Source organism: Emys orbicularis, chromosome 2 (genome assembly GCF_028017835.1).
Source record: "Emys orbicularis isolate rEmyOrb1 chromosome 2, rEmyOrb1.hap1, whole genome shotgun sequence".
Taxonomy (NCBI): domain Eukaryota; kingdom Metazoa; phylum Chordata; order Testudines; family Emydidae; genus Emys; species Emys orbicularis.
The window spans coordinates 254,304,725-254,332,267 of record NC_088684.1 but is presented as its reverse complement, the minus strand read 5'-3'; the positions used below and the strand labels follow the sequence as shown (position 1 = coordinate 254,332,267).

General features: G+C 43.0%; 1 protein-coding gene across 1 annotated transcript in view; it reads left to right on the top strand.

Moving 5' to 3' along the window:
* CDK14 (cyclin dependent kinase 14) overlaps window positions 1–27,543 on the top strand; it is a 411,838-nt gene that overhangs the window by 140,681 nt on the left and 243,614 nt on the right. The window contains exon 4 of the mRNA XM_065399167.1: window positions 9,599–9,693. Within this exon, the coding sequence (XP_065255239.1) occupies window positions 9,599–9,693 (95 nt within the window). The remainder of the gene's footprint in view (window positions 1–9,598; window positions 9,694–27,543) is intronic.

Genomic DNA, 27,543 nt, shown 5'->3' with positions numbered 1-27,543 from the left:
CCAAAATGTAGGCGTATCTATTTGTGTGCAGTGGTGTAGTAGCCATGTGAATCCCAAGATATTAGAGAGACAAGGTGGTTGAGGTAATGTGTATGAGCTTTATCTCTGAGTAAGCTTGAAAGCTTGTCTCTCTCATCAGCAGAAGTTGGTCCAGTAAAAGATATTACCTCATCCACCTTGTCTCTGCATATCTAGTTCACAGATTAAATAACACTTACATTTAGTTATAAAAAAAAAAATCAAAATACTAATTTTCTGTCACCTTGTTGTTAATGGAAAATATTTTAATTGTGGTAGTTTATTCATATCAAATTAAGGTGCATAAACAATGTGTTATGACCCCCTGGAGAGTGTAGGGAGTGTTAACATGCAGCTCCATTGGCCCCCAGCAACCTCGCTCCCTCTGGGAAGCCCTGGCATCTGAGCTGCAGTCCCCTTACTGCTTCTGCCCTGCCCGCAGGCAGGCTTGTGGGGCTGCAGCCAGGGAAGGCACGTCCCAGCACTTCTTTCCCTGACTGCTGCCTCGCAAACCTGCCTTCTGCTTGCTAGCAATTGCTGGATAATAGCAACTTTTTGCTGGCGACTGAGGGGTTGCTAATAAGCAGAATGTACTGTATTTAAAATGTTTGACTTTTTCTGAATGTGGAAATCTCTTCCACGTGGGCAGTTTTCCATTTCATATTTCAGTCTGATTGTGTGATTTTGTTATAAAAAGAAATGCATGTAAAACTCATGAATGTAGAGCAGTGGTTAGTAAGGGCCAAAGGCTTAGCTCAAGCTGTTTGGGGCAAGGAACCTTCAGCTGTTCCTTGGCTGCTGATGCTAAATGCAACTTGAACCCTTTCCTACTTCTCTCATTCAGGTGGGTGTGGAGCACCTTTGTGGTCTTTCCATCCCATCAGTCCATCCTTCCTCGTATCCAACTGTGATGGCTGGGGAGCTTCAGAGTTTTGTGTGAGAGATGTCCCTTCCTGGCTGAATGTGAGACTTGGCCTGGATGGTAGTTCTGTAATGAGACATGGTGAGATAGTATGGTTTTTGATCCAAAGATCTTCCTACATACCTTTCAGTATTTGGGAAAGGAGAGGAAAAGAAACCCCTACAAAGACCGCCCGACTCCCTTGCAGGAGCTGAGTAGCGAGTATTCTTTGACCTTAACAGCCATAAATTTGTGCACGTGTATTGGAACATGGATGGGGATATGCCTAGGAGAACTTGGGGATGGGGGTTTGGAGAGCTCATCGGCAACTGCAGTTTAGGCACAGGATTCTCTTTGTACCCCTCATGCGCTGAGCCCAACTGTCCTCAAGACTGGTCGGCTCAGAGCACAGGAGGTTTGTAGGTTTGTTCAGCTTTATGTGTCACTTACTGCCTCATAGCCAGCTGTGCTTCAGGTTTGATCCTAAGCTATTTAACTCTAGCATGTAATAGGATCTGTTCTCTCCACAAATGAGTAACTCCCGAGAGTCTGTGTGTGGTTTGGTAATGAAAGCTTTACCGGGATCTCATTGGAAGATATTCTCTCCTATGATAGAGAATAGACCCTGAGTTGTTGTAAAGGACTATCTCTTGACTTGTCCTTTACGTTCAGATTTTCCTTACAATGGATTTAGTATATAGCAAAACAGATGGATCTTCATTTTGGATTTTAAATAATTTACAATGGAACTGTGAACATAATATTTTTCCCTTGAGGATAATTTCATATTGAAGTTTAATATTCTGTTAAAAAAATCTATTTAAAACTTAGGCTCAGGAGTGTGATGGTAAAGTGTGACATTCACAAGCTGTTTTGCAGTTATGAAAAATGCATGAGAACGTAACCCACACAGCTTGTATAAGAATAGTTAGGTGGCTCTAGATGTAATTTTCCATTAAAGCTATCTTTACCAAATAATACACTAATTCTTGAGAATTTCTAAAAGCTGGTGTTCACAAGTGAGTATAATGCCAAGTCACACTATAGGATCCCAGATTAAATCTGCTAAATACCCTAAAGTGTATGTAAATGAAGTGGTCATTTGAAATTAGTTACAATGACCCTGCCAACACTCTTTTAAAACAGATTCTTCCACCTCCCACAAGTTGTGTTTTTTTTTTTTTTTTTTTTTTTTGGCATTTCTTTCCACTGTCATTTCCCCTCATTTGGCATACTCTTTCCTCTCCCCTTGTTAATAGGATTCCTGTGCTCCATTGATTTGAAGGAGACTTACCTCATGTTTTCATAAATCCATCTAATCAAACTATTTTTTTCATATTAAGGGCCATTGTCATTGAGTGGCTTTACCCTTTGGCCTCACATTTGTACCTTCTGCAGTTTCCAACATAAGAATGGCCATACTGGGTCAGACCAAGGGTCCATCCAGCCCAGTATCCTGTCTACTGACAGTGGCCAATGCCAGGTGCCCCCAAGGGAGTGAACCTAACAGGTAATGATCAAGTGATCTCTCTCCTGCCATCCATCTCCTCCGTCTGACAAACAGAGGCTAGGGACACCATTCCTTACCCATCCTGGCTAATGGCCATTAATGGACTTAGCCTCCATGAATTTATCTAGTTCTCTTTTAAACCCTGTTATAGTCCTAGCCTTCACAACCTCCTCAGGCAAGGAATTCCACAGGTTGACTGTGTGCTGTGTGAAGAAGAACTTCCTTTTATTTGTTTTAAACCTGTTGCCCATTAATTTCATTTGGTGGCCCCTAGTTCTTATATTATGGGAACAAGTAAATAATTTTTCCTTATTCACTTTCTCCACACCACTCATAATTTTATATACCTCTATCACATCCCCTCTTAGTCTCCTCTTTTCTAAGCTGAAAAGTCCTACCCTCTTTAATCTCTCCTCATATGGGACCCATTCCAAACCCCCTAATCATTTTAGTTGCCCTTCTCTGAACCTTTTCTAATGCCAGTATATCTTTTTTGAGATGAGGAGACCACATCTGTACGCAGTATTCAAGATGTGGGCGCACCATGGATTTATATAAGGGCAATAAGATATTCTCTGTCTTATTCTCTATCCCTTTTTTAATGATTCCTAACATCTTGTTTGCTTTTTTGACTGAAAGAACCAAAAATGACTTTTTACATAGAACAGTCTCTTCTTGGAAGTTGTATGCTCTTTTCTGTTGTCTGAATGCTTTATTTCCCTTCTTGGCCTCCTTAAAGTCAATACTACTTCATTGAGTGCTTGCTCATGTCCATTCCATGCGAGGTATGTGCGTGCCGTGTGTACAGTTGCTGGAGATTTTCCCCTCAGTGGTATCCATAGGACTGGTTCTAGGCCTTCTGGAGCCCCACGCATGTGCGCCGGTATAAGGGGCGCCGCCAAATCTGCACCCTTTCAGTTCCTTCTTATCACCCATGACGGTTGCCTGGAATGATCCTGTTTGCTTTTACAAGGCTTCTTTCCCAGTGGTTTGGACTCTTTTGTCTTACATTAAATAGTTATTGTAGTTAGTCTATATAGTTCTAAGTTAGTGTATATAATAGCGTGAATAGTTGTCCCTGTCATCGAGGGACTTTTGCCCCAGGCTTTAAGCCGTGGCAAGCTGATGCTAGTGAGTGACCCATACTCTGGCTGTCTAAAGTGCCTTGGGGAAACTCATGTTAAAGAGAAGTGCCAGATCTGTAGGGGCTTCAGACCACGCACTCAAAAAGATAGAGACATTTGTCTGAAGGCCTTACTCATGAAGGCAGCCCTCAGACCAGTCTCGTAGCTGAGCCACTCTGAATCGGTGCCAAGCACTTAGGTTTTTCTGTCACGCACTCCACAGGCACCATGTTCTTCCCAGCACCGTTTAAAAAGTGTAGGAAACAGCGCACCAAGAGAGGGCCCTCTCCGGTGCTGAAGAGGGACAAGCAGGGAGTGGCATTGAGACCCGGGCTGGGCCACTTGTCCTCCCCAGAGCCACTGTTGGCTCTGGTGACTCTGCCTAGAGCGCCATGTCATCTGGGACCCACCTCTGACTCCTGGGAGCAGTCGTGGGACCTCGTGCTTGTGGGCCCCTTAAACTCCAGCTGCAAAGGACCTGATGTCCCCCCTGATCCCACCGACCCTTCAAGGCCCCCTGCTAACCAAAGCAATGGGATAGAAGAGATCAAGGGGTGGTGAGCTCCATTGCAGCACTGACTACTGTGGCATTGTTCAGGGGAAAACCCTCCATGGTCCCGATGCAGTGATCTCCGGCCCGTCAGTGGTTACCGTTTCCCTAGCACTGCCTGGAGGTGGAAGCGGGTACTGTGCCGCCATAGTCTTCGAGGGAAGAATCCTATTTGGAGTCTGAAGGGGAATCCTCCTTTCCACCGAAGTCCTATCGGTGCCCAGCCTATGCACTGGACTTCGGTACTTGCCCCTTGGCTGGCGCATGGCCACTGGCCAATGCAGTGGCAGTGTTGGAACCCGTGGGGGTTTTGCCCAGTACAGGGTGCCCTTTCCCACTGCTCATACTTGGTGGTGTCCGAGAGGCAAGCCACTGTTTCTTCCCATCCAGTACTGGACCCTGACTCTGGTGCTGTTTCTGGTACCATTGTCTGAGAAATGGCCCCAATGGATGTGGTGCAGGTTGAGGAAGAGGAGGCAGCCCCTCCTTCAGTGCAGGCTTCTTCCTCGTCATCCCTGGATGAGGCAGTTGTAGGCCCTAGTAACCTGCTCTGCCAGATGACTTCAGGGCCCATCAAGAACTCCTGAAAAGGGTCACCACAAACTTGGGTCTGGAAGTCGAGGAGCTAAAGGAGTCTGCACACAGCCTAGCTGACATTCTGGTTGTAGCGGCTCCCTCCAGAAGTGAGGTTTGTAATGGGTCAACACCACTACCAATGCACAGCACTTCCCTTTGGCCTGTCGGCAGCCCATGGCTCTTCATTAAGTGTATGGCGGTGGTAGCAGCCTTCCTCAGACGTCGAGGTGTCCATATCTACCTGTAGTTCAATGTCTGGCTGATCAAAGGCCACTGGCAGGCTCAGGTCCAGCACAGCATCAGTACAGTACAGGCCACCTTTCAGGTGCTGGGACTGTTGATAAACGAGTATAAGTCAACTTTGGTCCCAGTTCAGAGAATAGAGTTCTTTGGGATCAGTGCTTGACTTGACCCAGGCCAAGGCCTACTTACCAGAGGCCAGATTCCGAGCTATGTCAGATCTGATCTCCAAGGTCACGACCCACTTGGGTTTGCCTCAAACTGTTGGGTCAGATGGCAGCATGCAACTATGTGGTGCAATATGCAAGGCTGTGCCTCAGACCCCTACAAATGTGGCTAGGGTCAGTCTATTCCCCGAGCAGACACAACTTTGACTCAATACTCACGATTCCGCTGCCGGTCCTCCATTTGCTGACTTGGTGGAGAGACCGAGGTTCCTTAATGAAAAGAGTACCCTTTGCCGCCCTGCATCTGTTGGTAACTTTAGTTCTGGATGCGTCAGACCTGGATTAGGGAGCCCATCTCGACAATCTCAGGGCCTCTGGTCCCAGGAAGAATGTTCCCTGCATATAAATGTTAGGGAACTCAGAGCAGTATGTTTGGCTTGCCAGGTGTCCCTTCCCAGGTCTCAGGCAAGGTGGTACATGTCTTCACCTCGAGGCATCACATTTCCCCAGAGCCCGAAAAACACACTGGTGGATTGCCTCAGCAGGTCCTTTTCCTCTCGCTCTGAATGGTCTCTTCATCCGGAGGTCATCAGTGTCATCTTCCAGAAGTGGGGGCTCCCCAGGTGGACCTGCTCGCCACCGACAGAACAGAAAAACTATATCCACAAGGCATCTGCATGTCATTGAACAGATCTCTTGCTACCTCCTGGGCAAAGAGAAATCAAGTGTCATCTTCAGGGGCTTGAGTGGTTGCCACCTAGATAAATGTATCTTCCGGATAATGAAAGATCTCTTTTAAAGCCTCTGCTTTTATTATCACATACCTAAGTCATAGGTCCTGTTAATAATTTTTTAAATTAGTTTTAAATGTGAACAGGAAAATGACTTCAGGCTAAATTCAACCCTCATATTAACATCATGAGTTTTTGTAGTACTATAATTTATGCTTGTGAGGGATTGAAATCAGCCTCCACACACATGTTCAAAATCACTTATATTCTGTCGTCATCCAAAATGCTTGCAGTTTCTTATCTGCATGTTCTCTGTTTTGTGGCAGCTAATTTATCAAAAGAAACATGGTTTTGAACAAAAAAGAAAAATCATTTTTAAACATTTGAAAGCTGTGGATTGAATAAACTGTTTTAAGGTCTTTAGATTTTTTATATACAGTACTATTAACTTTAAAAATGGTGGTGTTTGCTGTAACAATTAAAGGCTAATTTTAAATAGATGGGAATGAGTGGCCCTTCCTGTATTATAGAAAGATTTATAGGTATGGATTTTGCTCTTTAAAGTATTGCAGAAATAGACATATGAAACTGGATGTACTGAAAGGAGGGGAAAAAACCTCCCAATTTTGTGTATGCAGTAAAGTATTTAAATAGAAACATTTGGGATTTCAGAGTTTACATGGCATTTCAGATGATTTAGATTCCAAATTTATAATTTATAACAAAATTTTACACTATTTAATATTAATAGAGATTGTTTTGATTCTTTAGAAGATCAACCTCTGCAGCCTTTTTAACCCAGACATTACAATACAAGACTATTGAAATAAGAACCAGAAAATTAAACTGACTGGTATACTGTATTTTCCAATATGAGTGAAAGGTACCATGTGAAATTGTGAAATGTAAATTAGTGTCCATTTTATTTTCATGTTTAATAATCAAAATGATTAACGGCTAGCATCAGCAATTGGTGAATTTTTTCAAAGATTAATTGTGCTTGCGGTGTGCATTCTCAATATCACTTTTCAAAGTTTTTTGTCGTCTCTGAAATGTCTTGCAGATTAGTTTGCAAGTTTCATGCTAAAGTATCATAGCAGCAGTCTCTGGCAATTTGTGCTTGTGAAAGGTAATACAGGGAGTAACAGAACAACTTAAAGGGCCAGTTTTTAAAGATCTATAGGTATCTAAAGATGCAGATAGCAGCTTTTGAAAACACCACTAAGCACCAATTTGCATCTTTAGGTGCCTGAACACCTGGCCTACAACATCCTACACTATATTGCGGCTAGACACCCCAATAGGGTCTGACACTGCTAGGACTGCGTACACTTTGGTTCCACCTTTGGAAGTGGCAAGGATCACATTGGGTTCTGGATCAGCAAGTTATCCCACCCTGTGGTCCAGCTAGATCAGAGGGCCAAGATCCAATGCAGAGCCTTGTGCCTCTTCAGGAGGACTAAAAGGACACCCTTTTGGCCAGATCAGAGGGTCAACCTGGGGTACTGAGGCATCACGGTCTGCAAAGGGGAGAAGAGCTGCCAGGTCTTTCTGCTGCGTCTGGACAGATGGTGACTGAGTAGTTTTCTTGTTGCTTTGGGGTTGTTCTCTCTCAGCATGACCAGGCACTGGACCAACTGGGAGTTGTGACTGCACAGTAAGGGAGACAAGGCCCATCCTGCTTCTGTGAAGCTGGAGTCTGTAGCCTAACAGCTGCTGATGCATGTGGCAGAAGTGCCCATCATGCAGAGGCAGTCAACACAGGCACCTCTCCTGCATAGTCAGTAGTGAGCTCTTCCTCTGGCCATCTTACTGGTCCTGCCCAATGCAAGCTCTTCTCATCCTCCGCCTACTCTCAGTGGGGCTGCAGCAGGCTTCCAAGGGGGGAGTGAATCAAATAGATATGTTTTTAAACCAATGTTTTTGACAGCTGGAATAGGGGGAAGTGAGTCTGTGGTTGAGGGAATAATTATTTGATTTTATGGTAATGGATTACCTATCAGAGTCCTAAAGCAATGGTGATTCTTAAGACCTCTACGTTATGGCAACTGGTGGTATTATAAAACAAACAAAAAATCCCAAAACAACACAAGTAAGTCTCAACATGAAAATAGGCAAACTACATACAAGAAAAGTATAACACAGTAAACCAGCTTCATCATATCCGAACAACATGGAAATCTAGTGATGGAGGAGCCTCAGAGGTGGGGTTTTTTTTTTGATAGTTTTGCAAAGCTACTACGTTGTAGATTACTTTCTCCCTCCCCTCAAACAAATACACACCCATGCTTGTTGGTAATGACTCACTGGGAAGCAAGCTGATAGCAGACAAACCTTGTCTGATGGATCCTTCTCCTTCCAGTAATTACATTTTCATTTCAGTTAGGTTTTTGGTCCTTAATTTTTGTGTTTTTAGTTTCCCTCCCCGCCCTATTCTCCTCTTCCCACAGTGGAAAAGGGGGTGTGGGGGGAGAATAGTTTAAACATAATCTCACTTTCTCTCTCAATGTTTTTTCTCCCTTTGCATTGGTAAAATATAAGAGGAAGGGGGAGGGAGGAACCCAGAATGAATTCGGGACTGAAAATCAAAAACAGAAATTGAAAATTTCTGCAAAAACAAAAAGTGGTTTCTTTGACCAGAAATATTTATACCACGTTACACCCTCATGTATGCCATAACTATATATATTATACGTATATACTTCCACATATGTATCAGAGATGCATGTCTACAAAGAGACACAAAGGATACATACGTAATTGTTTTCATAGACTATTGTACTGAAATAATGAAGATTGCGATAAACATTGTTTGGTATTCTCCTGCTGCGTAGGCTCTGTTAAACAAAATGAAGATAAACGGTGCAATTTTACAAGACAGAGCCCTCTGCATAATTTTCCTTATTTTCAGCACTTTCAAATTAATCATTTTCGAGTGTATTTTTAAAGGTGCAATATGAACCTCTACTCTTCACAGCTCTAGTTATTGTCAGTTTTGTTAGGGTTGTGTAAAAGCTTAGGTTATATTCCCAGCTGTTGCTAAAGCCAATGGGGGCTATGTCTGTTTGCACTAGCTGAAAATCTGACCCTTTGCTTTTTCACTGAACAAAGTACTGTAGTTAACTTGATTCAGTTATAGAAACCCAGGCAGCAGTCATTAAGAATAAAGATTATAAAAAGCCATACTGCATACACATGCCATTAAAAGGCATGCTTTGATTGTGTATGCAAACCAAAGAATTTTAGGATCAATTCAGAAGTGAAATTCACTCTTAGAGGGCCTATGCCATAAGATATTTATATCTTCTGGGAGGTGCTCAGTGTCCTAAGTGCCACTGACAGTATTTTTTACACGTTTTCATCTAAGCAGACCTATGTGATTACCTTGCCTATTTTACAGAGCAGATTAGAATCTTGAATTACATTTATTAAAACAGATTGGTTGGTTTAGCTGGAAATGATCCACTTCTGCATATAAAGTTTTGTATGCCAAAAGTGGAACACAAGCCTCTTGTGACTAAGAACAAAATCCTTTTGATGGCTCCACTGATACAAGAATATGGTTGAAATAGGTAACCACAATCTGGAGTGTTGAATGACATTTATTTGAGCAGCCTATCAAACATTTTACATTAGCTCTGCTGGATTCTTGCAACCAATATTAAAAAAATTCAGACATAATCCCATCCGTTTCAGTAATGTCGTTTAGTCTTTCATGGTTGAATCAAAGCAGTTAATTTTGGTGTTAATGCTGAAAGTTCCATCCTTTATTTTTATTTAGCCTACAAGCCCCAAGTTTGGAAAAGCAGACTCTTACGAAAAACTGGAAAAACTAGGGGAAGGATCATATGCCACAGTGTACAAAGGGAAAAGCAAGTAAGTGGGTTTATTATTATTATTAAATATGGGGAAAGGGTTGGCAAATATTTTATATACATGGGTCATGATCCTGCAATTGGATGCAGAATCAATGCATTCATGTGCAATGCCATTGACTTAAGTGCTAGATCTTCTTGCACTGATCTGAGTGAAGGATTGTAACATAAGATATTATATAACCTCTGTGCCAGGACATTTTAATATAGCTCTGCATTGTTACTTTCTTAAATAGGATCTCAGAATCTTGTACACTTTGTTATATCAGTCAATGGGTTACTCCTTCAGTATTTTCTCAATATACACATGAAAAATCAATCCTTCCAAGTATTTCAGCTTGTTAGTTAGGAACATTTAGAAAACCTTCCATCTAATTTGATGTCTTCTCAGTTGCTTAGAACAATGGTAAACAAATATTGTAGTTTTATTTTTTGTTGTTCTATAGTTTTTTGGGGCTGAGATAGCATAAGGTGACCTAACATAATTTTGCACTGTTGTCAGTTCATTCACAAAAGCAGATATAGAAACCCACCCTCAAAAATCGAGGTAATATTTACCAGGTAATATTTACTCATTTATTTAAATATAAACTAGTGCATGGTATTTAAAGCAATAGCTGAGGAAAAGAATCTGCTTTGATTGTGAATAATGCTAAAAGCCTTTGAATTCAACCACTATAACCACATTCATTATTATTTGTTCCAGTTGATTTTTTGTCAGGGATCGTATCTTACCGTGAAGTAGTGCGTTAATTTACTGTAGTATGTATAAATGAATTTTAATACTACTACTAATAAAGCAGCTCCTTGAAGGGGCCTGGTACACTTGTGTATCTCTGAGAAGAACCTTATTCCAATGTGTCATAGAGAAAGGACACTTTGGGCTTGTCTATATAGAGCAGCAATGCGCACTGAAAGTGTGATTTCTAAAATGTACCAACTAAAACAGCTAAATTAATGCATGCTAGGGAACTTTTAGATCACTTCAACGGGGTCTACATGGATCAGTGTAGCATGCAACAGGCTGGTGTGCTTCAGAAATCACACCCCACTAGTGAGCATTGCTACTCCATGCAACCAAGCCCCAGTGTTTCCCATCAGAGACGAGCCTCAGTTTCATTTAATTCAGATGACAGAATGACTACTGAAAGGAAGCAGATATGTTAACATTGTATGCCTAATTTAATGGAATATGTAGTACTGCAAATAGTGCAAAATTAATCTTGCAGTGAATAGATACATTTTTTTTGTAGAGAATCAAAATGAGGCTGATGTCATCTCTCAATAGCTTTTAGACTAACAGGAACAAAAACGTTTGACTGGCTTGAGTAGCAAAGTCCACAGAATGATTTCTAAACATAAAATAAGTATGCACTTACCAAGTATATTCCTTGTGACATAATTGCGAAGAGGAGACCCAGCTTTTTCTTCCCTATCAGCAGTAGAAATTTTGCTGTATCCATTAAGTATTAGAAAGTGCATTAAGTATTAGGAAGTGCAGTTACTCTATATTACTAACTGTTTAATTACATGCCTTAATAAATACCAGACATATTTTCAGTAAATAGAATAAACTTACTTTTCTCTTGGGGTTCTAGTAATATAGGAAATCACATAAGTTTCAGCCTTGTGGCTTATCACTCAAAATATCCAGTAAAATCATAGCCTTAAAATGAGTGTCTAACTAAAATTATACCGTACAAATTGATTTCCAATTAATCTGAACTAAAGAAACGTATTTGCTGGACATGTTCCCTTAAATCCGTATAGCCTACCTAAAATTCATTTACAAAAATCTGATTCATTCAGTGATGTGCTGGGAATGTGTTTATAAACTCAGATTGGTTAGAAATATTATATTTGTTTTAATGGAGTGGACCTGCAGATTTGTTATAAATACTTCATTGATTTTAATGGAGGCTGTATTGAACTTTTAACAAATCTTCATGGCTTCTCCATTGTAATCAACAGCAAATTAGTAATATATTTGAATTCCAGAATCCGTATCATGAATTTTAAACTGAACTTGTTAATAATAGGGCTGAGATAGCATAAGGTGACCTAACATAATTTTGCACTGTTGTCAGTTCATTCACAAAAGCAGATATAGAAACCCACCCTCAAAAATCAAGGTAATATTTACCCAGGTAATATTTACCCATTTACCCAGTTCTAGTCTCTTGCTAGAGGACAATCCATACTGATTCCTGCTCCAGTAACTTGGTGCTTTATGGGTTGAACAACAAATTGACTTTGTGATGTATGCACATCCCACTTACACACCCCTAATTCAAGTTTGTTCCATTCCATGGTTTAAAAAAAGCAGTGCTGTAGCTCATGGACCTTTTAAAATCTGTGAAGAATCAGCTTCCCATCTGTTGTTTCATTTCAAAATCCAGTGTTTTTCCATTAGAAAAGAAGCCTGCTTGTTCTTTCATCTGTGTATCACGTTGCACTGTTTCACACGTTCACATAAAAGGTGTTGGGGATCCTGTCCCAGTGCCAATTTAAATTACTGTATGGGGTGTAAAGTGAATCGGTTCATGCCTATTTGAGAGATGAACTTTGTAAAGCTCGAGTTCAAGAAAAAGGGCTAGATAAGTTAATGGAAGATAAGTCCATTAATGGCTATCAGTAGGGCCCTACCAATTTCACGGCCGTGAAAAACATGTCACGGACCGTGAAATAAGACCTGCCCCGTGAAATCTGATCTCCCCGATATCAGCCGGGCTGGGATGGGACAGGACTTATCTTTTCCTTGCACAGCTGTTATTGGGAGAGATCAGACCCTCCCCCACAGGCAGCACAGAAGTGAGGGTGTACCACTTCTGTGCTGCAGCAGCCCCAGAGCTGGGCTCTGCACTGCTTCCCCCGTGGCTCTTGCTGGAGCTTGGGGCTCCCTAGTTCCGGAGCTTGGGGCTCCCTAGTTCCGAGGCTTCCGCCCCTGCCCATACACGACTCCTGCCGGGGCTCGGGGTGCCCGAGCTCTGGGGCTACAGCTCCCTCTCCCACATGGCTTCTGCCTGGGCTGCTGCTCCCCTCCCCCCCCCCCCACACGGGTCCTGCCAGGGCTGGGGGCTGCCCAGGCTCCTGCCGGGGCTTGGAGCTTCCACCCCCTACAGCTCCTGCTCGGACTCTGGGCATTCGAGCTTGGGGCTGCTGCCCCCTTCCCTCCCCCCGCCACCGGTGGCTCCTGCTGGGGTTAGGGGTGCCTGGACTCCAGCCGGGACACGGGACTTCCACCCCCCTGCGGCTCCTGCCTGGGCTCAGGGACCTGGGCTGGGGCTGCCACCCCCTGCAGCTCCAGCCCCTGGAGCTCCTGTCCAGTCTCAGTGGGCCTGGCTCAGGGCTACTGGGCCTGGCCCCTATGGCTCCAGCCAGGGCTTGGGGCTTCCACCCTGTGGCTCCTGCCATGGCTGGGGAACCCATTTTTCAAATTGTCCGAGGCCCAAGGGCCCATGTGTTAATCCACCACTGGCCCTGACTAGCAGCTAGGAGCCCCCAGCAGTGGCACTCCAAGCAGCACTGGGGAGATTGGACCAACCTCCACCTCCAGGAGTCTGCTCCTGCACAGAAGTGAGTATGGCAATCCTGCAACCCCCCCCCCCCACAAGAGCTTTAGGACCCCCCCCCCACACACACAATCCCCTTTTGGATCAGGGCCCCCACGGTTACTACACCATGAAATTTCAGATATAAACATCTGAAATCATGAAATTGACTAATTTTAAGACCCTGTGGCTGTGAAATTGACCAAAGAGAGCTGTGAATTTGGTAGGGCCCTAGCCATTAGCCAAGATGGTCAAGGATACAACCCCAATCTTGTGGCAACCCTATACCTCCGACTGCCAGAAATCTGAAGGAGAAGATGGGAGGATCACTTCAACTCCTGTGTTCTGTACGCTCCGCCTGAAGCTCTGATACTGGTCACTGTTTGACACAGGATACTGGGCTAGATGGGCCATTGCTCTGACCCAGTTTGTCAGTTTTTTGGTTACCCGAAGACTAATGGAGCACATCTGATTCAAGAGCCTGAAACTTGAGTGGCTGGTATTAAAGGAGGATATTAATTTAATAGGCATCACAGAAACATGGTTGAAAGATGATGATCAATGGGACACAGTAATACCAGGGTACAAAATCTATAGGAATGACAGAGTATATCGTGCTGTAGGGGGAGTGCCACTATATGTGAAAGAAAGCATACAGTCAACTATAGTAAGAGCCTTAAATGAATCAAACTGTACAATAGAATCTCTGTGCTTGAATCATTAAAGTATAATAGGAATATACTACCGACTAGCTGATCAGGATGGTGACCGTGACTGTGAAATGCTCAGGGAGATCAGAGAGAGTACAAAACCAGAAAACCCAACAATAATGGGGAATTTCAGTTATACCCAGATTGCCTGAGAACATGTCACCTCAGGCTGAGATGCAGAAATAAAATTTCTAGACACATTAATGACTGCCTCTTGAAACAGCTAGTCGTGAAATCCACGAGGGGAGAAGAAATTCTTGATTTAGTCATAAGTGGAGCACAAGATCAAGTCCAAGAGGTGAATATAGCTGAACCACTCAGTAATAGTGACCATAGTGTAATTTAAATATAACATCCTTGTAAGGGAGGAAAATGCCAAAGAAACCCACTACACTAGCATTTAACTTCAACAAGGGGAATTGCACAAAAAATGAGGAGGCTAGTTAAACAGAAATTAAAATAAACTGCCAAGAGTGAAATGTCTGCAAGCTGCATGGCAACTTTTAAAAAAACACCATAATAGAGGCTCACACTATATGTATACCCTAAATTAAAAAAACAATAAGAGGATTAAAAAAAAAAAACCCAAGGCGGCTAAACTGAGTGAAAGAGGCAATTAGGGGCAAAAAGACATCCTTTAAAAATTGGAAGTCAAATGCTAATGAGGAAAATAGAAAGGAGCATAAACTCTGGCAAGTCAAGTGTAAACGTATAATGAGGAAGGCCAAAAAAGAATTTCAAGAGCAAATAGCAAGAGACTTACAAAATATTTGTTTTGCTATTAATTTTTAAGTCCATCAGAAGTGGGAAGACTGCTAAACAATCAGTGGGGCCACTGGTGCTAAAAGAGCATCCAAGGGAGACACGGTCATTGTGGAGAAGCTAAATGAATTCTATGCATTGGCCTTCACTGCAAAGGATGTGAAGGCATTTCCCACATCTAAGCCATTCTTTTCAGGTGACATATCTGAGGAGCTGTCCCAGACTGAGGCGTCAATAGAGGAGGTTTTGGAACAAATTGATAAATTAAGCAGTAATCGATCATGAGGACAAGATGGTATTCACATAAGAATTCGGAAGGAACTCAGATATGAAATTTCAGAACACTAATTGTGGTACACCTCTGCCCCAGTATAATGTGACCCAATATAATACGAATTCGGATATAACGCGGTAAAGAAGCGCTCCGGGGGGGCAGGGCTGCGCACTCCGGTGGATCAAAGCAAGTTTGATATAACGCGGTTTCACCTATAACACGGTAAGATTTTTGGCTCCCGAGGACAGCGTTATATCGGGGTAGAGGTGTATGTAACCTTCGGCTTAAATCAGCCTCTGTACCAAATGACTGGCGGATAGCCAATGTGATGCTGATTTTTAAAAGGGCTCCAGAGGCGATCCTGGCATTACGGGCCAGTAAGCCTAACTTCAGTACCAGACAAACTGGTTGAAACTACAGTAAAGAACAGAATTGTCAGATATGGAGATGAACATAGTGTGTTGGGGAAGAGTCAACATGGCTTTTGTAATGGGAAATCATTCTTCATCAGTCTATTAGTATTCACTGAGGGGGTCAACAAACATGTAGACAAGGGTGATCCAGTATATATAGTATACTTGGGCTTTCAGAAGGCCGTTGACAAAGTTGCTTATCATAGGTTCTTAAGCAAAGTAAGCAGTCATGGGATAAGAGGGAAGGTCCTCTCATGGATCAATAACTGCTTAAAAGACAGGAAACAAAAGTAGGTATAAATGGTTAGCTTTCACAATGGAAAAAGATAAATAACAGGATCCCCCAAGAATCTGTACCGGGACCAGTGCTCTTTAACATATTCACAAATGATCTGGAAAAAGGGGTAAACAGTGAGGTGACAAAGTCTGTAGACAATACAAAATTACTCAAAATAGTTAAGTTCAAAGTAGACTGCAAAGAGTTACAAAGGGATCTCACAAAACTGGGTGACCGAGGAATAAAATGACAGATGAAATTCAATGTTGATAAATGCAAAGTAATGCACATTGGTAAACATAATCCCAACGATACTGTATCTTCATCAATGACTTAGATAATGACATAGGGTACACTTATAAAGTTTGTGGACGATACCAAACTGGGAGGGGTTGCAAGTGCTTTGGAGGATAGGATTAAAATTCAAAATAATCTGGACAAACAGGAGAAACAGGCTGAAGTAAATAGGATGAAATTCAATAAGGATAAATGCAATGTACTCTACTTAGGAAGGAATAATCAGTTACACGCATACAAAATGGGAAATGACTGCCTAGGCGAGAGGATTGCAGAAAGGGATGTGGGGATCATAGTAGATCACAAGCTAAATATGAGTCAACAGTGTAACACTGTTGCAAAAAAACAAACCTCATTCTGGGATGTATTAGCAGGCATGTTGTAAGCAAAACACAAGAATTAATTCTTTCACTCTATTCTGCGCTGATTAGTCCTCAACTGGACTATTGTGTCCAGTTCTGTGTGCCACATTTCAGGGAAGATACATTTCAGGACAAACTGAAGAAAGTCCAGAGAAGGGCAACAAAACTCAGGGTATGTCTACACCCAGCCGCTAGTTCGGCGGCTGGGAATCGAAGTTCTGGGTTCGACTTATCGCGTCTTGTGTGGACGCGATAAGTCGAACCAGGAAGTGATCGCCGTCGACTGCGGTACTCCAGCTAGACGAGAGGAGTACCGCGGCGTCGACGGGGGAACCGCGGCGTCGATGGGGGAGCCTGCCTGCCGCGTGTGGACCGAGGTAAGTTCGAACTAAGGTACTTCGAACTTCAGCTACGTTATTCACGTAGCTGAAGTTGCGTACCTTAGTTCGAATGGGGGGCGGTAAGTGTAGACCAAGCCTGATTAAAGGTCTGGAAAACATGACCTAGAAAAATTGGGTTTGTTTAGTTGGAGAAGAGAAGACTGAGAGGGGACATAATAGTTTTCAAGTATGTAAAAGGTTGTTACAAGGAGTGGGAGGTAAATTGACCTCTGAGGATAGGACAAGAAGCAATGGGCTTAAATTGCAGCAATGGCAGTTTAGCTTAGACATTAGGAAAAACTTCCTGTCAGGCTGGTTAAGCATTGGAATAAATTGCCTAGGGAGGTTGTGGAATCTTTGTCATTGGAGATTTTTAAGAGCAGGTTAGACAAACACCTGTCAGGGATGTTTAAAACAAACATAAGGAAGTACTTCTTCACACAATGCACAGTCAGCCTGTCAGACTCGTTGACAGTGGATTTTGTGAAGGCCAAAAGTATAACTAGGTTAAATAAAAGTGTTGGACCTATCCTCTGTGAACTTATCTATCAATGGCCATTAGCCAAGATGGTCAGGAAGGCAACCCCATGCTCTGAGTGTCCCTAAACCTCTGACTGCTAGAAGCTGAGACTGGATGATAGGAGAATGGATCGCTTGATAAATTGCCAGTTCTGTTCACTTTCTCTGAAGCATCTGGCACCAGCCATTGTTGGAAGACAGGAGACTGGGCTAGATGGACCATTGGTCTGACCCCGTATGGCCATTCTTATGTTCTTTTAAAAAAAATAAAAAGAAAAAAAAAATGGCAAGACAGTTTAACCACGCTTGAAAATAAATTTAGTTGAGTTTTACGAACCTGAAGCTGAGGTTCTAGCGTGAAGCAAACTAATGCAGATCACCTTTCTCTGGTAAATTTTGTATTTGACATTGCGCTGTTGGCTCAAACGCTTTCTAAAGTGTATTATTCCAGCATCCAAGACCGGGCTAAGGACTTTACAGAGCAAATAGGAAGACACAGTTCTTTCTGCAATGCATTTATAATCTAAGACCTGATATTGGAAAAATTACATACATACATAATGTTACACACATGAGGAGCCCCTGGATTACTCCCATGTCTAAAACTTTTTCAAGATCAAGGCCTGCATTTTGTGGTGTGGGTGGCAAACATTAAGGAAAGGTGTCTGTGTGAAAAGGAGAAGGAGGAGTGAAAGATGACTCCCAGGTTATGGGTCCTGGCCACCGGGAGAATGACAGTGTTATCAATAATAACAGAAAGAGAAGGTTTAGGAGAAACATGGAGTTATAGCTACATTAACATTGCCCTTCCTTCCCACCCCACAAGTCATTAGTTTAGCTCAGTTAGCCATTACCTTACAGGCATGTACGACTTTACAAATGTTAAAACACTCTTTTCTTTGCGTTTAAGGTCACATTGTGCTGTTTTAATATCTCACCTTGATTGGGAACAGGTTTTGGGTTAAAGTGCTAATGCTGAAAATGATTTCCTCCATTTCTATGATGCTGCTCTTCTCTCAGCATTCCTTTGATAGCCGCTGAATAGCAGGTGCAATAGCTATGTCTTTGAATAATCCTCTAACTGGATATGTACAAAGTACCTTGGTCGCCATCAAAAAGTTACTTATATCAATAGTCACCACATAATGGCAGTTGAGTTATCACACCACACCCTTCAGGGGTGGCTGTTGAAATGGAGCATGAACAATAACAACAACAACAACAACAGGTGGGGAACAGGATTTTTTTTGGGGGGGAGGAGATTTGGGAAATAATGTACACTATGTCAATTGACTCTTAAGGAAATTGGTGAAGATTATGCTTTAAGTCCATCAGTAAGACCCAATCTAATATTGTAGGTAGTATTTGTTTTCTATTGTGCTCCCATACTGCTAGTGTTACAGCTCCACAGCATTTTTCAGCAAAGATGTCTTTAGCAAGAGGCTCAGAAATGCCAATTGTAATTAAAATGGGAACAAAGCCTATAGGTGTGACAGTATATTCATGTATATTGCTTCTCACACTGAGTTTTCAGATTGCTCTCTTGAGTAGAGTGAGTGCTGCTTATCTGTAAACAAAAAAGTCATGCAATTTTTTGCATCTCTACTCTCCATGCTGTTTTCATTTTGTTGTTGCTTGCTTCTTGATCCTTCCCCCACCAGTTCTTTCATGTTTTAAAAAATATAAAATTATCCCCACTTTTCAAGTCCTCTGTCAATATAAACATTTTTATTTTGAAACCAACTGCTTCTTGTCCCCCCACTACCTTTTGAAAAACCTCCCCAAGTTGGGTATTCTCACCTGCCTCTTTTGCCATCTTTAGGAAAGTCCCAATCCTCTTTGCTCCCCTCCAATCCAACTACAGGCACCCCTGAGTCTCTTTTGTCACAATAAGAATGCCCAGGCCCAGTCAGTTTTCTTTCACTGAGCTACAGGTACTCTTGGAATCCCCTTTCATTGGATGGACCCCAGCTTTCAGGTTCTCAGTCATTCATTAGACTTTGGAACCCCCCCCCTGCCCCGTTTTCCAGTGTAAATCATTCTAATATCTATCCTCTCTATGGTCCCCATCCTGTAATGAGCTCTGTGTGAGTGGACCCTGCGCCCACGAGGAGCACTGCTGCTTTTATTGAGGCTCTATTGAGGGGCATAGGGCCCACCCACATGGAGCTCATTGCAGGATTGTGGCTTACATGTTCTTCAGTGCAGCACCTGGGGGCAATAATCCAGGTCAAATTTTCTTCCCCGTTTTTTGCAGAAATGGAGTAAAATACAAGAAGTGCATTATTGCATCGTGTGTTAATATATTAAATATACTAAATACATTGTGGAACCACAAACTTTAAAAACAAAAACTACTTGAACTCTGCAGACACATTGTTATCAATATACACCGATATACACCTCCCAAAAGCTTGAGACTTCAATTACAAATGGCTTTTCTGACCCTGCATGGGGTGGCTGGGATGCCATTGTTAACACTGACAAAAGAGGAGCCCAGCATAAGATTCCTGAGACTACTTCAAGTTTTCCAGCCTGCTGCAGCTCTGATTTAACAGTCAACCTTAGAATTTTTTAAGAAACGCAACATTCTGGGACAAATTCCTTCTTCTTATTATATGGAGAAAATTTGCTCAGATTGTAGTGAATTTAGTAGCTTGTGACCCTGTGTTAAGAGATTGGCTGAAGCAGCGTGGTTTGTTTGGCTTTTTGAGTTCCTTAGTTGTCATGTTTTGCCTTTCCAGAGGTAAAGCCCTTCGCTAATTTTGATCTTTAGTATAAGTTTTGGATTCATGAAGAGCCGAGCACTCAGCAGCTCCCTGACCCTCATCTATAAACTTCAGTGGGAGTTGCTGAAAGCACAGCATAACTGAAAATCAGGTCAGTTATTTCGTTAAACATGGGCTTAAGAGCCTAGTTTTGGTCACTATTTTTTTTCAACTTTTGCCTCTAGAGTATTTTACACTTTCCAAGTTTCCCCATGTTGCTTGTTAAAATGACCTCCTTTTCCCCTTTAAATTCTTGTCCTGATTCTAAAATGGTAAGGGGAATTTAATAATAATAATAATAAATAATTAATAATAATAAAAAAAGCAAAGGCCAAGCTCACAATCTGCAAATCTACATACTGTATAAAAGCACAAAGTTAGCTAATACCATCCCTTCGCTAAAATTTGTGGTAGCATGCATACTAAATCGGCAACCAGGGAAAGCTGTGCCCATATTTGTAACATAGAATTTACAGCAGGCTCAGTGAGGCCAAACCTTGCCTTCCTGCTAAAACACATTACTTCACTGCACAGAGATAGGGCAGTAACTCAGCAAAATTAGGTTACGGGCTAGTTTGGATGACTGATATCTCCTTCCTTAACTAGGTACTGTTGATCCAAGGCTGCAAAGGATTGTGAGGCGCCTGTAAGGTATTTTTTTAGGAACAGAGGAGAGACAGAGACACAAGCTAGCTTGCTATTAAACTGGTTGACGTACCTACCTGCTTGGGAGGGCAATTATTTTCTGCAGAAATAGCAGAACAACCATTTGTTGCTCAACTGGCCGTTGCACAAATAGGTCAATATATTTCGCTGAGTTCATATGTTCGTCTTCACACTCAGAGCTGGAGATTCCTGTCCTGCACATTCACCACTTACTTTTTGTCTCTACTAGTAACTAACTTGTTGTTTGCTGTATAAAGTCCTGTCTGGAAGCCTGCTTACCCCATATGTTGGCTGGAATCTAGCATCCCACTCCGAGTTGAATGTTGCTAAAAACACCCTGTGATATAAGGCTAATAGATCTGCTGATAATACCATAGAAGTATGATGCAGGTGTCATCTCATTTCTGTGTGACTAATGTTGTGAACATTTGTCAGTTTTGCTTCTAATCAGCAAGTCTAAATTTACTGAAAACAGCAAAGGTGTGTTGTGTTTTGGCTGAAGAAAGCAAGGATCAGTAAGATTAAACTGGATTCTGCAGGCAAGTTCACTTTCACCATCTTGTCTGTTTTATCTTCTCCTGATTCCTTCCCTGAGTTCCCTTTAGTGTTCAAGTACACTTTGCATTTCCTTAACTTCTGCTTAGTTCAGTTAGTATTAGATGCAACATAAGGACTATGGATAAAATTTTCACAAGTGCTTAAGGCCCATTGACTGTTAGTGGGACTTAAGCCACTGAAGAAGCCTAGGTACTTTTTGAAAATATTACTGTTTGATTGTATTGGACTGAAAATACAGGTTAGCACAACAAATGCTTTCTCTGATATCTTCCTTTGTAATCTACATACACCTCTACCTCGATATAACGCTGTCCTCGGGAGCCAAAAAATCTTACCACGTTATAGGTGAAACCGCATTATATTGAACTTGCTTTGATCCACCGGAGTGCGCAGCCCCCGCCCCCCGGAGCACTGCTTTACTGCATTATATCCGAATTCGTGTTATATCGAGGTAGAGGTGTACATGGAAATTTTAGAAGAGGCCATCTTACTTTGAAAATGTGGCTGTGTTCTTGCTACTATTGACTCTTCTCCACTGTGAGGTAGATACACAATTTGTTGGGATGGGTAAATGGGATCTTACTAGACCAGTGACAGGCACTCTGGTGCAACACCTCAGAGCTATAAATGACCCAGGAGCAGTGGATATAAAAGTGTCCCAGTCAAGCCCCTTGAAAGGTAGAAGGTTAGGTATGCTGCCCATTCTGCAGAAAATGCTTAGAGAGGACTTGGGGAGTAGCCTTACTTTGCTCTCTCTGTTGGCATACTCGTGACTGCTGTGGGTTTTCCTCCTCTGCTGTGCAGTCACCCTTCATGTACTAGGTGGGGGATTCAAAACCAAGTCTCAGAGCAACATGATCTGCACCTGCAGTTCGCTGTCCTGCCACACATCTCTGGATGTGCTTTGTGAAGAATCCCACTGGTACGCCTGTGGCTTCGGTATCTCTATCCTTTATACTTGCCCTTGCTTGTTGCTACTATTTAATTCACTTTACTAAAAGCACATCTGTCTATACCTCCATGTACACATAAAATATTATAAAAACCTAGAACTCTATCAGATCAATCCACAAAATCCTCCCCAACACGCTCACCATAAAATTCCTCCTCCTAAACCAACATGGGGAAAATCTATCCTAAATCCAGTTGAGGTGCACAACATCCTTAACTGTGTGAGGGAAAACCTTGGCGAATAAATAGGCCTTGCAGAATGCCATTAAGATTAATAGATCTGAGCTCAGGATAAGGGATGTAAGTTCTAGAGTCAAGGACCCTTGCAGAGAATGTTGTTCCTTATTTGATAGCTGATAGCTTGAGTTCCATAGCCGATCACCTCGGCTTCACATCTACTTTGAGGAGAGAGGCAGTCTCTTGGGTAGCCAGGCCATTTTAGGTCTTAATAGGTCAAAGCCAATACCTTCTAATCTTCACCTGGCAATCAGCTGGGAGCAAGTGGCGAATTCGAAGCATACATCTGTGTGAAATACCACTCAAATAGGCCAGCCATCTTATTCTGCAGCAGCTGCAATTTCCAAGTGATTTTAAGGTCTTATGACAATGAGGGACGTTTATACCAGGGGCAATTTCCAAGTGGTTTTAAGGTCTTATGACAATGAGGGACGTTTATACTGACCCTCCGAGCTGCATACATTAATCTTCAGAAGTTCGAGAGCAGCGCCCAGGCAGGCACGCCCCAAGAGGCTGAAACCCCGAGACTCCCCCTCACCACTGGGCAGAAACCAGAGGCAACGTGTAGGGAAGCAAGTGGGGTCACATCTGCCCCCTGATTTTTGCCAGACTTTTGACACCTGTTGCCACCGGGCCCGCTCCCTGCATCGCAGCTGCTGGAGCCAGCAAGCTGGGAGCTGTGGCTGTGGGGAGAAGTAGCAGCAAATGGCTGGGAACTGCAGGGAGGGGCTGCTTGAGGGTAAGAGGAGGGTGTGACTCAAGCTTTGGGGAGGGCTGAACCTTTGAATTGTGCCCCTCCCCACTCTCAGCAGGCACCAGTCGTCTCTGGCAGAAGCCCCTAGCCCCACCACTTTGCTGCAGGGCAGAAACCCTGAGCTCCCCCCAGTCTGGTAGATAGAGAATGGGGCAGCATGGGGGGCTCATCAAGCTGTACTTGAACTGTAAAAGAGCCACGTGTGGCTTGCGAGCCATGGTTTGGCCACCCCTAGCTTATACAGTCAACATGGCTTAACCATTGTCTGTATTTGTTTGTGTCTCACTATATCCCAGTACCCTTTGTGAACAACTAGCTGGCTATGGTTATTTTTTCATATGTTCTGGGGACTGTGGCACTCAAACAATACATCATCTTCCCTATGCACACGGCTATTCAGTCTGCTTTTCAGTTTTGTGGTGATTGTTGGGGTTACTTGCTCTTCCTATTTTTGAGCTCCTATTTTTCCTTGTGCATCTGCTGAATTCACATCATCCTTTTCCCTCCCAGGCTGCTTTCTTAGCTGTTGCTCTTGTAGGTTTTCGCTGGCTCTTTTATGTGTGTGTTATTGCAATTCCTGTGGGCTTTGGCAGCCTGCTGGGCATGCTGTCTCTTTCCTGTCACTCTTCCCAGCTAACCACACCCTCAGCTTTGATCCGCAGCTACGCAAGGTATAATTTTCACTTTACCAACACAGTATTCTGCATCACAGTGACATGCTCCCCAGTGTCTACTTTACTTGCAGCAACTTAATTTACACATCTTCAACCCACTTTTCATGGCTTGTTCCTTTTAGCTTCGTTTTCGTATTTGGAATGTTCACCATGTTGATCAGGTACCTTTGTATCCCTTCTGCCAGATGAAGTTGGCAGCAGCAAAGGCCAGGTTCAACATCTAGGGGTTCCTCTGAACATTACAACACAGAACCAACTCGAGTGCCCACCCAGTAATCTGGGAAAATTTAACACCATCCCTGCGTGTCTCTAAGAGACAATACTCCCCACTCTCGAGTACTGAGTCTGAGAACTTTTATTAAAAGGGAAAGGGAACCAAGCCTTAGTTTGGGAAAACACCACAACCAATTAAAAAACAAGCGTTCATAAGCTGACCTGATCCCATAGTGTGTTAGGCAGTGTCCTTTGCCTCAGTTTCTCATCTTGTGATGGAAAGTCCAACAAATGAATGTCCCTTTAAAAATCACATCACTCTCCTCTCCCTCCACTGCACCCTACTGACAGTTGGCTTTCCTGGGTCAGCAAAGACCCAGAGTTCACAGGTGCATTCATTTGGGTTCACCTCCCACTCTCTGGGGGCATGGGGAGAGAAGGGAGAAGTATCCAGCAATGACTCAGCTGCTGCTGCCGCTTCTGCAGCTGACACAGTTGTTGTCGTTCACTTTGTCACCACCTGATGAGACTGTCGCTGCTGCTGCCACCATTTTTCACTCTGGTGGTGGTGCTGCTGCTGTTGCTTCTCTACTGCCACGTGCCACTCTGTGCAATGCCACATTCTGAGGTTCCACCACTTAACCCAGCTTTCTATGGGGAGCCTCACTGCTAGTGCAGGCTGGGCAGTCTCCTTTATAGCAACACTGTCCTGCATCAGATCTAAGGCTCAATAGCGATACCTGATTATCAGTGATTTCAGCTCTAGTGATCACTTAGCAAAACAAAGACTCAATTGTCTTTGTCACAGGTCAAATGTTGTCTAGGACTCTTAGGCAGAGCCCATACCACAGGTATGAACACCTGTTCCCAGCCTTTCTCTCTTTTCACCAGGATTTGGCATCCCTAACCCCTGCTTAGCGACTACAGTTCAGTTGAGGGCGAACCCCTCAATCAGGGCATGCTGAGCATGGTTCTGCTCCTCTTTTACTCATACAATAAAGGTAACAACATTTCATTGCCCCTGCAGTCAATACCAAAGTGATTTGTTACCCAACAATAGCCAAAATTTATCACTTTAGCAACACAACCTGTCGGCTGAATACCTAGGCAGAGTAGGTGTGTTTATGGAAATATGGTCTGGTCCTGAAGTCTTTTCTCTCCAGTTCTAGATCTAAATATAGATGTCAGGGGAGAGCTTCTTCAGACCCTGCTTACACCTTGATTACTCTTTCCAACAGGGTTAAGAAGATCTTCTGTGGTTCATGCTTTTGCAAAACTCTCACTGTTTTGGTTTCACAAAACTAATTAGTTTTGAATCTTTCCCTCTGTGATTTAAATATATTCCGAGCCATTTTTTCCTGTAGCTTACACAAAACTAGTGTCCTGCTGTAAATGAAGCAGGGACCTTTCTATTTACCCAACCAGGTAGCTGTGAAATTAATATAGATTTTAAGGCCAGATGTTACCGTTACAGTAATCTAGTCTGACTTCCTGCATAGTGCGTACTGGTGTTGGTGGTGGGGGTTATATTAAATTGTACTGCTACCCATAGGGTATTATCTGTAACATATTTTAAAGTTATATCAAGGGTTCCTAGCACATATGGATAGATGCCCTTTTAAAGCCTGTGTACCAATATAAATAAATACTTTATCAAATCACAATGACTTCTAGTTGAACTAGAGCAAATTTTTTAAAAAGATTTTAATGTAAAATGCCAAGCCATGGAGAGTTTGACACTTAAAGAAGTGCTGAGCATTGAAAGAAGTTACACATTCTTTTTTCTCCAGTTTAAAAGCTTTAAGAATTGTCCAGAATTGAGGATTCTAAGTGAAGGATAAAAGAATCGCAGTGATTGTATGCATCACAGTCTTCATTCCTATAATCAATTTCTCAAAATCCAAATGCATTGCTGAAACAAATAGTAAGAGTGTGTGTTTATGTATTCGTGGCTAGATAGTGCGTTTGTGTGTGTGTGTGTGTGTGTATAAGCACCTACATACAATGGCAATTGGCATACCATGTCTACTGTATTTCTATATATTGATAATAATGAGCACTTTTCATCTGTAACTTGCACAGCACTTGACAAAAGTGGATAAGCATTATTATCCCCATTGTACAGGTGAGGAAACCGAGGCACAGAATGATTATGACTTGCCCAAAGTCATAGTGTGAGTCAGTGGTAGAGCTAGGACAGAAACCAGGTGTCTTGTGTCATAGTAATAAAAATAATAATGAAAATTTAATGGTAATAGGAAATATGTGCATGTTTGGGGGACAGAATAAACACTAAAGCCTTGTCTACATTGGCAGCAGGTTCTAGAGTACTGGCAATACACGGTGAAAGGCCGGCTGCATCCACTCTTGTCACTGCGGTGTGCAGCAGTGAAAGGCTGCGGCAAGGTGGAGGCAGAGGGAAAAGCCTCCTACAGCAGGGAGGCAGTGGGACACTACACTACTAAAATTAGCGATGTAAACGTGAGAGGCACTGCTTGAGCTTAGAGAGCGCCGTACAGGGCATTCCACTCTACTCGCCTAAGCCGTGTCTCACCATCTACACTGCTGTTTGTATCTGTGCTGCTAGCTGGGTGTGTAATGTCTGTATTCTACATGCCGCCGTAAGTGTAGACACGCCTTACGGAATCCCTAAACTAGATGTCATTGTGCACCAATGCGTTTTCCATTTGAGAATGACACAATACCTTCCAGTAGGAGGTCAAATGAGACATCAAGGTACACAATTATAAAAGATGTTACCCTTCTGCAGCCACACTACCAGATATGCTCTGTGACCCTTCAGACTTAGTGGTTTCTGCAGGCTCCCAAGGGAGATAAAAGCATGGCAAGGAACACTCTCTTCTGTTCTTTCCTATGCTATCTGTCCCAGTTTCATGCTGCTTTCCTTCCCTCTGCTCAGATAATGGGAAGAGAGTACCTAACCCATGGTATTTACTTTCAGGAACAAATTTGTTCTTCGAGTGATTGCTCATGTGTATTCCACAATAGGTGTGCGTGCGTGCCATGTGCACTGGTGCCGGAAGTTTTTCCCCTAGCAGTACCCATAGGGGAGTGCTCCAGTGACCCCTGGAGTGGCGCTTCCATGGCACGGTATAAGGGGTACTGCGCATTCCCCCTACCCTCAGTTCCTTCTTGCCGCCAGTAAAGGTGCTTCAGAACTGCTCTGCTTCAGGCCGAAGGGGGGCTCAGGCCCATCTTGGACCTGTGAGGCCTGAACCAGTACATGGTGAAGCTCAAGTTCCGCATGGTCTCCCTGGCCTCCATCATCCCATCCCTGGATCCCGGGGACTGGTATGTCGCCCTCGATCTGCAGGACGCGTACTTCCACATTCATATATTCAAGGGGCGTAGACACTTCCTCCGCTTCACGGTGGGGCAGGAACACTACCAATTTATGGTCCTCCCGTTTGCCCTGTCCGCTGCCCCCAGGGTATTCATGAAACGCACTTTGGGCCTGTTGGTAA